The 14186-nt window shown below is 40.2% G+C and overlaps 1 protein-coding gene across 1 annotated transcript; it reads left to right on the plus strand.

Moving 5' to 3' along the window:
* Nucleotides 1-1973: 1973 nt before the first annotated feature.
* Nucleotides 1974-10835, plus strand: en2a (engrailed homeobox 2a). The gene is made up of 2 exons (XM_079661466.1): nt 1974-4988; nt 7509-10835. The coding sequence occupies exons 1-2, from the start codon at nt 4499-4501 to the stop codon at nt 7880-7882; spliced, it is 864 nt and encodes a 287-aa protein (XP_079517592.1). The 5' UTR covers nt 1974-4498; the 3' UTR covers nt 7883-10835.
* Nucleotides 10836-14186: the final 3351 nt, after the last annotated feature.

A 14186-nucleotide genomic window follows, 5' to 3' on the forward strand; every position in this document is an offset into this window, starting at 1 on the left:
TAGTAGTAAGAAGGGGGGGTATGTGTGAGGAAGAGGAGGAGGAGGAGGAGGAGGGGGCAGCTATAATATGAAACCTGCACAGAAACAAAACTAGAAGTGCGAAAACTGATTTTTTTCTTAGGGATTTTAACCCCAAAAGCAGGAAAGCTTCACCATGCAGTGTGTGTGTTTTTTGTTGTAAAGCATTCACTTATTTACAGACAGACATGACATGTGCATGATCAATATTTCCTGCTTGCATGAACAAGAGCCGAATATATTCATGTAAATTATAATTGTATCCGAGGTTTGCTTCAAATACAAGGCAATACGTGCGTTAAGCAGGTTCAGAACAACAAGCTGCGGTGATGAGGGTGTGATCGTATGTTGGGGAATTACAATAAGGCCTAAAAAAAAGAAGAATTGTGCAAAATATTCCGACTATATGAGAGAATAGACGCTTGGAACGTGCACGTGTGTGCAGGGCGATTGTTACACACGGAAATAGGTTAATTATAGTCGACTTTGAAGGACAGCGTGTCTTTAAAACGCCATTATTGGACTATTGGACTATTCAAAATGTGCGTGGATGTTTTAAATTAATTACTAAATAAAAAGTACACACGCTTAAACCAACTGTAAAGCTTTTTAACGCAGGTTTTACGCACTCTTTTGGATTGTTTTACATCATAAAAGCAAGAAAAAAAATGTCGACTCACATCCTAACACCACGTTTGCACAGACCTACGGGTACAATTAAAATAAAACACACCTAAAAATATGTTCAAGGGTCATAAACGCTTCATTTTGGATGGATATTTCCAACTGAATCCAGCAATATTTGAAGAAACAACTGAATAACATGAACGGGGTTCAGTGGCCGATGAAGCGCAAGACAATATAACCAAAAACAGCCAAACATAATCATAAAGCAGGTTTAAAATCACACTTACTAGCTTGTTGCCTGTCTTTACTTGTAAAAAAATAACACTAATATGCAAATCAACTGGATGCTGTAGCTATATGTTAACCCTTCATTCACAGTACAACGTGTCCTAAGAGTAAAAACGGAGGCCTCAGTCAAACAAAAAATCCTCAGTAAGCAATGACTGGCTCTCCTAAAACAGGAAGCATTGTGTCCAAAAGAAACCGATTCAAAGTGAGCAAACAATAGAGAATACAATATGTGTAATTGTGTGATATTTACTGCAGAAAACACACATATATTCTAGTTTAGTTTGCAAAATAGAAAGATTACTTCTGCGCACTTTTGGGGGTAGAAGTGGCTGTGCGTAAAAATCATAACCGGCACTTTAAAATAGAAACAGGTGAAATAACATTCATATCGCTTTTTAAAGAATGATAGGCTTGTATGAGTTGTAATATGGGTTGATATGTGCATGTTTAGCAGTGCACACAGCTCTTATTATAATTCAGAGGCTGGTGTCATTTCCTCCAGACTGATTTCCTCCTGCTCTGTGAGGTTAGAGGCCAGCAGCGGCCTGTCTGCGGGTCCTTTGTGTTTATTTAGCCTCAACATTAATCTGCGCTTCCCCTCACATAGGGAGAAACAATCGCAGCATGAGAGAGGCTGTCTAATTACATCTCTCACTTTTAACTCTGTGCAGCCGACATGTGATGAGCCCTTTGTGCCACATGAGAGACACAAACAGGTAGATTTTAGGGATAAGGATTTTTAAAAATGAAGAAAGAAAGAAACACATATCAGCCTGTGACGTGCGTTTTGAGAATATGGGCTAAAGTATTTTAGGTCATATAAAATCATCTAATTTGCTTCGCTTTTTGCACAAAGCCCGTGTTTAACAAGTGAAAAGTCACTTATAGGGTGTGTACGCAAGACACACTTATTCTCGAGCTTCAATTTAGAAACCAACACATTAAAACCGTTTTGAAAAGGAGCACAGGAAAAGTGCATATTGCGGGTATGCCAAAAGCAACAAAAAAAGAAGCGAAATCATATTAAAAAGGCCCACAGCAAAATAACATTTTAAGGAGTTTTAGTTACTCCCACTCCCGAAAAAACGAAAACGCACACTTGTAGACTTGTCCTAGTAAAAAGAAAGTATCTGGATGTCTTTCTAACTGAAATGAAAACAGTTTTTTAGAAAAGTACCTTGTAAGTTCTGGCAAAAGCTAGAAAAACACTGAAAAATGTTATAAAAAATACTGTTGTTTCCATTTGAGATATTTAAGATAATCACAAATACATTTTTACTATAATCTTGGAAATGTAAGATCAACAAAACAATCAATAATGCACGCTTGTGATAGTCAAGAGAAAGCAGATGCTTTCAGTCTCAGTCCTTCTGCTCCACAACTATTTACTAAGAAATCATCTGCATGTCTGTCTCACTGAAATTAAAAACAGTTTTGAGCAGCACATGAAAAGTAGTTAACATGTTATTGCAAAAGGTGAAAAATTGCAAAATCATATAAAAACCACACAAATGCTTCAACATTTTAGGAAATGAAGGCTGCCAAAAAAAACAAAACACTGTGCTTGTCATATAAGAGAAAGCAAATGCATGACTCACTGAAATGAAAACACTTTTGAGCAGCAGTACATGAAAACTAGTTTATTGCAAATGTGAATAAAACTGAAAAATCAATCAAAAATAAAAGCTGCTCTCACTCCAAAAAACCAAAACAATGCACACTTGTAAAAAGAAAGCAGCTTCGTGACTTTCCAACTGATTTGTGTCTCACTCAGTCTCAGTCCTTCTGCTCCAACACAACTAATACAAAAACCTACAATGCACGTTCTCAGTCTTTAGATGATAACAAGAAAGCATGACTGTCTAACTTAAAATGTACTTACATTAAAACAGTTTTGGGCAGCAGCACATGAATAGTAGTTTATATGTTATTGCAAAAGGTAAAAAAAAACTGCTTAATCATTTTTAAAAAACACAAAAAAGCTTCCCCCACTTCCTAAAAACAATGCACACTTGTAAAAAGAAAGCAGCTTCGTGACTTTCTAACAGATTTATTCCTCACTCAGTCTCTGGTCCTCCTCGGTGCCCTCTTGGCTCTTTACGCCCGGGATCAGTCGCGGAGACCCGGCTTCTGGATCCTCTAAAGGCCTGGAGGGGGGGGGGGGGGCGTCCCGGGAGGAGGAGAGCTAACTTCACATCGGTCAGCAAAGTTACCCAAAGTTTTGTCTTTGGCGCGACTCAGTGTCCCGAAACAGTTTGTTTGCATCACTGATTTCTGTTAAAGGGATAAGAACCCTGTCCGCGCGCAGCGTCACGAGAGGCCAACATGAGAACATCAGAAACACACATGGACATTTAGCTTGGCACAGTTTCTGTTTTCAGGCCTTTTGGAGCCAATTGTGAGACACATCCTTCAAATAAATTGGTTATAATTACCATTGTTATGTAACTGCATTGGATTTCAAAGAGATGCATGTTTTAAAGGGTCCACAATGACTCCAAATGTGAGCATGTGCACTGTTTTCCGGCTTTAACCTTGGCCCACAAGTCCTATTGACCTCAGAGGTGTTATAATAACCTGTAAAGCAGACAAAAGCCTGTTGTAAATATGATTTTTTCAATATATTTTCAGATATTGTAAATGAAAAAGCTTTTAATGTCCTAAATCTCCAAATTCGTCCACATTGAGCGCTGGGATTTTATCACGTTAGCTTTAAAATAAGATTTGTGGGTTTAAATTGATTTAAAATCGAAGTTTGGTGACCTCAAAGTGCTTACAATGAAACGTATGTACACCTACGATATGTTTTAATGTAGTAAAAATGTACTATTCTTGGTTTTATTGGGAATTCCTCCCTGCCCTGCAAGCAAAGGAGCCCCGGGGGTCTCAATTTGACAGACGGTGCTTCCATTGTTTTAAAACATCAAACAATGTGATGTGTATCATTTTTTGCATTGCAAACTAAAATAAAGAAAAAATAGAATGCAGCTTCTTACGCAGAGTAATTATTGGGAGTGTGTGTGAGCATGCACTGGATTTAAATGAGGCTTCTTCCCCTTTACTGGGGCGAGGATGGGCGTTTGTGGACTGCTCCGGAGTCTGCGTCACGTGGCCTAGTTTCTGCCATCCTATTGGTCCAAGGCACGTGTCTGGGAGGGCGGTGGGAAAACGTCACTCGAGGGGCTCGTATTGAAAATAAGAACAAAACTCCAGAGTGAGAGTATTAGAGCATCAGTTTAGGAACCTCTTTATTTACCCTTAGTTTAGTTTAGGTGTAGCGGAGCGCACAGAAATCGGATAAATTGGACGGTGCGCAAATGGCACATTTAGCTCAGCTGTAACCCGAGGTTGAGGGAATATATGTCAAAAAAGTATGCTTTTCTCAGAGGACACTATTGCAAGACTTTGCATGGTGTCCGAGGCGCTCACTAGCATTTGAGTTTTATTTTTTTTGCGTGCAAAAAATCCTGCAATTTAATTTCTCCCCAGAAGTTCTTTTTTGCACATTTTAAATTGCAGAGGCGACAAAGGGGTTAAAGCGCGTAAAGGAAAGTGAATCAGTATGGAAGAAAATGATCAGGGCAACAGAGACGTGGTGGTGGATGAGTCGGCGGATGAATCCAACAGAGATGAGTCCAACAGAGCCATCCTCCCCATGCTCCATCAGCCCGGGAACCCGCAGATCCCGCACCGGGTCACAAATTTCTTCATTGATAACATCTTGCGCCCGGACTTCGGACGCAAAAAGGACGGTGGGGAGACCCGAGGATCAGAGAGCAGCCTGAACCTCCACAGCCCTGCTCAGACCGAGCCGGTGGGAGGGAACACGGTGCCGGCGGAGGGCACCTCCACTCCTCACACTGTCACCGGGACCAAGAAGCCCCCTATAGCCGAGGAGGAGCCCCTGAAAGCCCGCAGAGAGAAAGGAGACCAGTGCCTAAGCTCAGACTCAGACAGTTCCCAAGCCAGCTCGAACCCTCCCCAGTCCAGTAAACCCATGCTGTGGCCGGCCTGGGTTTACTGCACCCGGTACTCGGACAGGCCTTCTTCAGGTTGGTGCTTCACTTCGTTTTCACTCCGTCCCGTATTCCCGGTAACCTGAAATACCCCGTAACACTGACCCCGGATGCCTTGACCGAGTTCTCCCGAGTGGAGCAGCGACGCGTGTAGAGAGAGCGGAGCAAAACTGAGAATATACTGAGCATAAAAGCGCGTAGGATTTGTGTAGAAATATCATTTATATGTAAAACACAAATACATTTGGTCCACGAAGAGTATGCGGTTGTAAAATGTGATTTTATAAATCTAAATAAATATAAATCGGGATTTTCCGTGAGATGAGGCCTGTTTGAAACTAGAAAGGAATATTATGTATTTTAAAAGTAACTTGTATTTAAACTACTCACAAAGTAATTAAAAATACATTTTAAAAATAGCTGTTTGGCATTTACGCACAGATTTATTTTTCTTTAAATGTTACAAGTTGTTGTTTATTTCCTCGGGTTTGAATATGATGAAACCGGGGTCGCATAAATACAAAAAAAATAGCTCGATGCATGCATAAAGTCTCCCAGAGGAACTGCAATTTTGCAAAAAATTATATTCCTGTTTTAGCACTTTGGCTCTTTGCTGAAAGTTGAGTTTGGGGTGAATTAAAAATGCATGTTTCAACAATGGACGCTCCCACAGCTTATGTGTGTATACTGTCCAGAAGTGTCTCCTATTATTCCCTGTGTTTTGTTTATAAGAAAATATAGGGTACAAGTTGTCAGCCTGCAGCAAACTTAATATCAGGAGTGTTTTCTGGAGCGTCCATATGAAAAGTGGAGTACAACTTGTTCTCATGCATTATGTAACGCTGTATGGAGTAGCGTAGAGGACTACTACGAGTTGTAGAGCTGCTCAGCTTGTATATGGGCTGCGTGGAAAACAAACACACACCACACACACACACACACACACACACACACACACACACACAAGCTGATTCATCAGGTTCGGCGTGTTGTATAGCTTCATGTATGTTTTCCTCGCTGATTGGAGGAGGGAACCAAACACGAAGGCCTCTATAAGCAGAATGAAAATGATCGTAATGTGTTGCTGCTCTACATTCTCTTCACGTTTCCTCCATTGAGGAGCTTTTCAAGTGGCCCACAAAAACAAAAATGCAAAGCAGCTGCAGCGAACTGTATCCTGTGCGCTGTTGCTGCGTAAAAGTGATGTTTCTCCTACTGTCGTCCTATTGGTTCATAATTCCTTATTACTACTGTGTGTGTGTGTGTGTGTGTGTGTGTGTGTGTGTGTGTGTGTGTGTGTGTGTGTGTGTGTGTGTGTGTGTGTGTGTGTGTGTGTGTGTGTGTGTGTGTGTGTGTGTGTGTGTGTGTGTGTGTGTGTGTGTGTATAGCCTATATGTGTGTGTAAGCGAGGAAGAAGGATAGGAACAGGGAGGGAGGGGGGGAGGTTTTGGTTCCTGGGTGTTGGTGGTGTCAATAATTTTACAATCGTATTAAAGTGTGCCAAAAAAAGGCTTTTGGGAATCAATCAAACTTATTCTGTGAATTGTTTAAAACGAAATCACGTAATCCCCGAATGACTTGAGGATGCGTGAACATTGGTTTACTTAGTTACTTCTCTATTTTGGTTCGTTAAATACGTTTGAAAATCTATGTTGTCCTCTAAAACAAACTTAAAACACCTGTTTTTAATACATACACATTACCCTTTGTGTTTTGAGAATGGTTTACATATTTATCTATTTTGGAAAGTCACATTTTCTTCTAAATAGACATTACGCACCAGTTTAAGATTAATACGAACATTACCGTAATAATGATTCATGCACATTGGTTTACTTATATGGTAAATACGTTTTCAAATCTAATGTATCTTCTTAAGTAGACTTTACGCACGTATTCTGGATTCATATTACCCTGGATGTATGGATTGGTTTAATTATTTCTCAATTTGGATGGTTTTAAAATTCAGTTTACTTCTAAAATACATTTTACGCACGAGTTTTGGACGCATTTGCATGTAAAGTAGCACGATACCACGTAGATTGAGTACTGAGAAAACTCATTTTAAAATTAATTTCTAAAGTTGTTATTGAGCCGTATGCATCATTACGTTTGGCCTTGTAACCATGACCATGTTTTGATGCTGACAAAACAATATCTGAGTGACCCCTCCCCACATTACAGTGCCAAAAAACACCAGTTTAAGATGTCTCTGTTTGAATAGAGTATTTTAAAGAGCAACCTATATTTAAAATACATTTCTAAAATTGATATCAAACCGTATGCTTGGTCACGTTGTTGCCTTGTAATCCTTGCCATGTTTTGATGCTGACAAACCAAGATCTGCGGAACCCCTCCCCACCGTACAGTGCCAAAAACCATCAATATGCAGTCTCTGTTTCAATACGATACTAGTTAGACGTTGATTGAGTATTTTATAGAGCAAACTATATTTAAAATTAATTTATAAAGTTGTTTTTGAGCCGTTTGCATGATTACTTAACTGCCTTGTATGTTTTGATGCTGACTAACCACTGTGTCCCCTGCACCTTACAGGGCCAAGATCTCGCAAACCAAAGAAGAAATCGACCACCACCACCACCCCCACCACCCCCCCAACCAGCAGCAGCAGCAGCAGCAGCAGCAGCAAAGAGGACAAACGACCACGGACGGCCTTCACTGCAGAACAGCTGCAAAGACTAAAAACCGAGTTCCAGACGAACCGGTATCTGACGGAGCAGCGGCGGCAGCACCTGGCGCAGGAGCTGGGCCTCAACGAGTCCCAAATCAAGATCTGGTTCCAGAACAAGAGGGCCAAAATCAAGAAGGCCAGCGGGGCTAAAAACTCTCTGGCCTTGCACCTGATGGCACAGGGACTTTACAATCACGCCACCGTCACTTCCAAGGACGAGAAATCCGACAGCGACTGACTGATCATAGGTCTGTTAGCCAGCCCATAAAGTCCTCTGTTGAACCCGGAAATGTTGAGAACCTCAACGTTTTATGTTAAAAATGTATAGAAGGGGTCCCCAGCACATAGAAACTGTCGGAAGCTAACCTGCATATGTTGGGCAATTTGCACAATTAGCATACGTTGTGTTAATTAGCATGAATTACGATTATAGCCTATGTGCACAATAGTACAAAAAAAAGGCTTGGCCGATTTGGACAGTTATGGAGTGATTTTTGGGGGTAATTGAGTCCATTTCTGACATAAATGGCAATATTTGTAATCTCTGTGGGCTGATTTTGATTAATTTTGGATCGATTTGGGAGATTTAGTCGACTCTTGATCATTTGGATTGGACAGATTTCCTATTTATTTCTAAATATATCAAATGCAGTCCACAGAGAGTACAAATATGGCCACTTTCTGATTAAAACTGCAATTTTGGATCCTGAAAATGTCAGAGATGGATTCAATATCCTCAATAACCCCCCAAACCGCTCAAAGTGTCCAAATCGGCGAAGCCATTTTCAAACTATTGTTTATACGCAACAATGCCATTAATTTTAATTAACGCAACGTAAACTAATTGTGCAAATTGCTCAACATATGCATGTTAGCATCCGGCAGTTTCTATGTTCTTGGGACCCTTACTATACATTTATATCATTAAACGTTGGGGTCTCAACATGTCGGGTTCCCTAAACTGGCACCAGGACCACAGAGCAGCCTCCTGACGAACAGACGCTATAGTAATCCTACGATAGATTTTTATAGAGATATCACAGCAACACTACAGGAAATATTTAAAGAAACCAGTATACTGCTCACCCACCACTACAGATAAAACCGTCCCTACAGAATGTCAGTCTCTATAGCCTCCTGCAGGAATATTATAGTGGGGTTTCGTTATATGGGAGGGGTCTGTCAAGCCTACAATGCAATAATCTCATCGAATAAAGGGCCAGTGAGAATACCAGCATAAATTGTTTAAAAAAAAATAGAGATATTTCTGCAATATCACGTCTATAAAAGATGTTGTATAAAAGTCATTGTTTGTCCCCCCCCCTCCCCCCCAATATGAGGTGCTCACACCCTTCATTTTTTCTATAGGCCTCTCATGATTGTCATTTCTCCATGGAGCTAAAGCTGCGATGTGTCAGTGAAGTGAACAAACCGAAGTCCAAAGAACATTTGTGCTGCACCCAGGCTACTGTGAATTTAAATAAATGCTAACACCACTTTTTATTATTATTATTATTCCCATAGTGCTTGTTGGTTTGTGTTTCAATGTGAAAACAGGGCAGAGAGAGGAGGGTGTTTTTAAATGTAATTGGGCAGACAATGAATTTTGATACGTTTTTTAAAAAAAGATACAAAAGTGATTTCTTTGTCTAACGCCACTAAAATGCTAAGCTAGGCTAAGCTAGGCTAAGCTAGGCTACCCCCTCCGATGCATCAGTACAGCTGTTGTAGTTTAACCAGCAATATGAATCATTTTGTAGCTCGAAGGCTCACTCTGTAGCATAAAGACAATGATGACCCCCCCCCCCCCTTCTGTTCTAGAATAGCCTCTACAAATCCTTCTCTATATACAGTTTTATTACATTTATCATGAAAAAGGCAAATCCGTCACTGACTGTATTACAAATCGTTGTTGAAAGGACTTCATATGTGTATTTATATAGATTATATTGAGAAAAAAGATCTATCCAATGACCAGTGTTGCTTTAGAGTAGATATCTGAGGTGTTCACACTGCTTGTTTATCTTGCAATAACTTCCTTTTGTTTCTTTTTGTTTTGTGAATGAAAATAGTTTATGGGGCCTTTTTGCATGAAAGCTGCAATTTGTTGTACTTGGGGGGGCAAAAATAACTGTGTTTATAAACTTTATCGACGGGAGTATGAAGTTTTAGACTGTATCCATACCAAATTGTGGACTTTTCTGCCTTTTTCAAAGTGTTTTTGTTGTGTATCTGCAAAAAGTGTGTGTGAATTAAAATCCACCAAACAGAGACACACTTTGCCTTAAAGTTCAAGTGTGAACTTTTTTTCTGAAACAGAAACTGTGCCGAATCAGAGAAGCAGTATTACTTCAAATGCAGACTATTCAATGCCTTTATGAAAACACTGCTGGTACGACATTATGAATTTACTCATCAGCGTATATCTATCTATATATGAACATGTTTAAATGAAATTACAACACAGAGTTGTAGAAGACAATGCTATTTTTTATTTTATGTTGAAGTATTCTTTGGTATAAGTGTACATAATTTGTATCATGTATTAATTGTGTAATTAACTGCCTCCTGAACACTGCAAAAGAAGAGTTAATAAAACCTTGAAGATTATACACAAACATGTTTCTGGCATCTTTTGTAAAAAACAAACACAAAGTGTGACCTCAAATCAACGCTGAGCTTCTGCACGCATTCAAATCTGGAAAACAACATGCATTATTAGCTTAAATTAGGCAGATATATACACAAATAGTTGCCTAGATGTCAAATACTCCCAAATATAATCACATATTATTCATTTGCATGGCATGACAATCCTCTCCCACTCATTCACTCACTCATGGGCGGTTCTGCATCGCATTCACACAGGATCAAATTCATGGCTTCTGAGATTAAAACATTTGCAAAAAAGCATGCAAACATTATGCAAAAGGGGGGTGGTGGTTGGGGAGGTGGTGGTGGTTGTTGGTGGTGGTGAAGGGGGGGGGGGCCTTGTACAATTCCCAGGCATGTTTCCACAACAATGCCTTATCTGCATTTCCATACTTGCACCGCTAGTCTTTGAACGCCACGTCTAACGGCCGTGCAGAGAGCGATGTTTCCACGACGGTCAGTCCTCCACCTCCTCCTCCTCTGAAAGCTTCTGTCACAGAACTGAGAGGGGAGAGAGAGGGGGGGGGAAGAGAGAGAGAGAGGGGGAGACACACTGGAAAAAGAGCAATGAAGGTCAAAGCCTGTCATGGCTGCAGGTGGCTGGTTCCCCCCCCTCCCAGTACACACACTACTCTCGCTCACACACTCACATCTTACTATCACTCGGGTTCATTTTATTTTTCCTGGCACGCACACACACTTGATTCCTCACATGCTCTCACACACACACACCCCCCCACCCCCCGTTGTTTCAGGTCCATCAAGAAGAAAAATATTCACTTGTAGAGAAACTCCCCGAAGTTCAGACAGGGACACGGGGGCATGGAGCTGCAGGAGCACGCTCTCTCTGCTTTAATACGGGAACATAACTTGTCTCATTGCAAGAAAAAGTGAGTTTCAGATGCTTGGTGTTACACATGTCAACATTTTACAATCTTATCTTCCTGTTTATTTATCAGGAAGTGTGCAGCCAAATTGTTTGGGAATCAATCAAACCTGGAAGCCACTCATGAAGACAGAAGCATGCACATTGGTTTAGTTATTTGTTTATATTTTAGGTTTTAAAAATCCAAGTTTTCTCTTTAAATGTACTTTATGCACACATTACCCGATAACGACAACACATGTGGACACTGTATTACTCGTCTCTCCATCTTAAATGTGTTTTAAAAAATCTAAGTTCTCTCCTAAAATGTACTTTATGCACCTGTTTTAGATGCATGTGCACACTACCCTAATCAGGACAGAAGCATGGACATAGGTTCACTTATTTCTCCATTTCAAATATAGTTAAATACTTTGAAATATCTACGTTTCGTCTGAAAATGTACTTGAAGCACCCGTTTTAGATGCATGTGCACACACTACACATATTGGTTTGGTAATCATCATCGTTTGGTTGACTTATTTCTGTATTTGTACATTTTTTAAATCTATGTTTACGCACGTTACGTTTTAGACACATATGCATGCTCTATTCAAAATGTCAAGAATACGATACTGGTTAGACGTGGATTGAGTATATTAAGCCATAGTGGCCATGCTTATTGTGTGCCTTGTAATCATGACCATGTTTTGATGCTGACAAACCAGTGTGTGTGTGTGTGTGTGTGTGTGTGTGTGTGTGTGTGTGTGTGTGTGTGTGTGTGTGTGTGTGTGTCCCCTCCCCACACCACAGGGCCAACATCTCACAAACCAAAGAAGAAAAACGAGCCGCAGCAGTAGGACAAGCGACCACGGACGGCCTTCTCTGCAGAATCAATAGCCGAAGCTGCACGAGCATGCTCTCTTTGCTTTTATGTGAAAGTAATTAGCAAAAAAAGTGACATCCAGGAGGTCAAATGTCCTCCAAAACAACACCACATGGAGTACAAATCACCAACACGCTGGGGAGTAAACACCTCTTGTGTAAGAACGGGCAGAATTTGAGCAAAATGCATGAAATAAAAGTGATTTTCTGCAAGTTCTCAAGCTGTAAAGATGGAAGTGAGCGCAGGATACATCAATGTCTACCTCTAAAACACAAAAGGGTCCCCCCCCCCATCCTACTATGACCTCTCCCACCATCCTCCCACCGCTCGCCCCCCCCCACTGTGTCATTTACCCACTTTTCTAAAAATGCTTCCTACGGCCAGAGTGGAATCTGCTGCTCAGAGGTGCCCGGGCTTTGTGGCGGAAACATAATTAAAGTGGTGAAAGATGTAAAAGGTGAAGAATGGGGATGACATCAGGCCAATTTCACACTTGGCACTCGAGTGGCTAGGTCCAAGCCAGGACTCTTGCCTCGGTACGCAGATCAAAGCCCACTGTCACCGCACCACTGCTGCAAAAAAGAGAGCTAAAGGGACACCTAACTATGCTAATCCCCAGGACGAATATATTTTAATCTTGTTAGAATACAAGTTAATGCCGTGGCTCAGTGACTGAACTCTTCTTGGCAAGAAAGAGAGAATTACTTTTTACCTTTTCTACACATTCGGCACGGGGTAAACAGAGTCTGGACTAACTTTTCTATACATATAGTGTACAGGAGGCTAGGCAGGCAACACTTTTCATTAAGGAGCGTCTGAACACGCAAAGGAAATGAGTATTTTGTGGACTTTCGGTGTCTCACATAGAGCCCTCCCTTCTCCAGAGCACCTTGGTAACCCTTGATCTCTCATGGATGACTGCGCAGACAATGGAGAGCGGATGCTTTCTGCAGAAGTCACACCCAGGCAACTCTCATTTCACACACCGGGTTTGAGCGACCCCTTGTAAAGAGATGCTTTTCAATAAAGGTCCTTTTTGTTCACTAGGGCGGAAACTCAAGGAAAAACAAATCTCTCCCCGTTCCCTTTTTCCCATAGCCGCCATTTCTGTTTCTCCAGGCTTTAGAGGAGTGGATTAAAACCAGGAGATATGAAATCTTACATTTAATGTGGTTTCATTGATGAAGCACAAAGAGAAAGCACTTGATTGTTCTTTTTTGGGCGGGACATTAATGAAAAAACACTTTAAATCTGAATTCAAAGTTGATCTGTTTATAAAATATTACATTTCACACAATGACTGAATAGTTTTACTTGCACTTAAGTTACTTTCTCTGCACTTTGGATTTAGCTTCAATAAAACAACGGTTTTTGGTGTTGATTCTTGTTAAACAGACTAACACTAACTTTCATTATATTGACATTGAAATGGAAACAGATATACCTTAAACATTTATTTTACCCCATGAAACATCGACACATCGTTTATTTTTTACTGCATTGTCATTTGCAATTAGTCTGTTGCCTAATTAATCATAAAGCCTTAATATTGATCATGACCTTCCACAACATATTCAAATTGCTAAAAGAGTCAGAAATACAAAGATATTTTACATAAATCACATTAAAAATCAGCAAATCTTAAAAAACGATTATGTTTTTTCCTCATCAATGATCAGATAAACTCATCAATTAACAGAATGGTTGTGTTGTGTTCATCAATGAATTGCTAAATATTCAATAATACATGAAACATTGCTTTGAATGGCTTTTTCATGGAAACAACATCATGATAATACCAGTTAAAAGATAAAAAGAAACACTTAAACCTTATGTCTGTTATTATTATAAATGAGTAAGCATTACATGGTATGCACGAGTTCAATGTTATTAAATTGCATTTCAAATGTCTTTATCATAAGCCATGCAATTAGGATGATGCAATACCTAATCTCACAATCTTTAGTATTAAATCACCATGCAATTATAACACAGATTCACACCAACGACTCATTTAATGTTTCCTGAATTCCCAAGTTTACTTTGCACAGAAAGTTTTACACCCAAAACTTCCCTGTTCGAGTTAAACATGCAACCAAACACGCTCTGACTCCAGAATAAAAACCAGGGTGTTTGTGT

The sequence above is a fragment of the Notothenia rossii genome, assembly GCF_949606895.1.
Source record: "Notothenia rossii genome assembly, chromosome: 12".
NCBI classification, from domain to species: Eukaryota; Metazoa; Chordata; class Actinopteri; order Perciformes; family Nototheniidae; genus Notothenia; species Notothenia rossii.

Excerpts from the sequence above, each read along its gene's own strand:
- en2a (XM_079661466.1), top strand. The coding sequence starts at position 4,499 with ATGGAAGAAAATGATCAGGGCAACAGAGACGTGGTGGTGGATGAGTCG. Across the intron at positions 4,989-7,508 it reads CTCGGACAGGCCTTCTTCAG|GGCCAAGATCTCGCAAACCA; the intron begins GTTGGTGCTTCA and ends TGCACCTTACAG.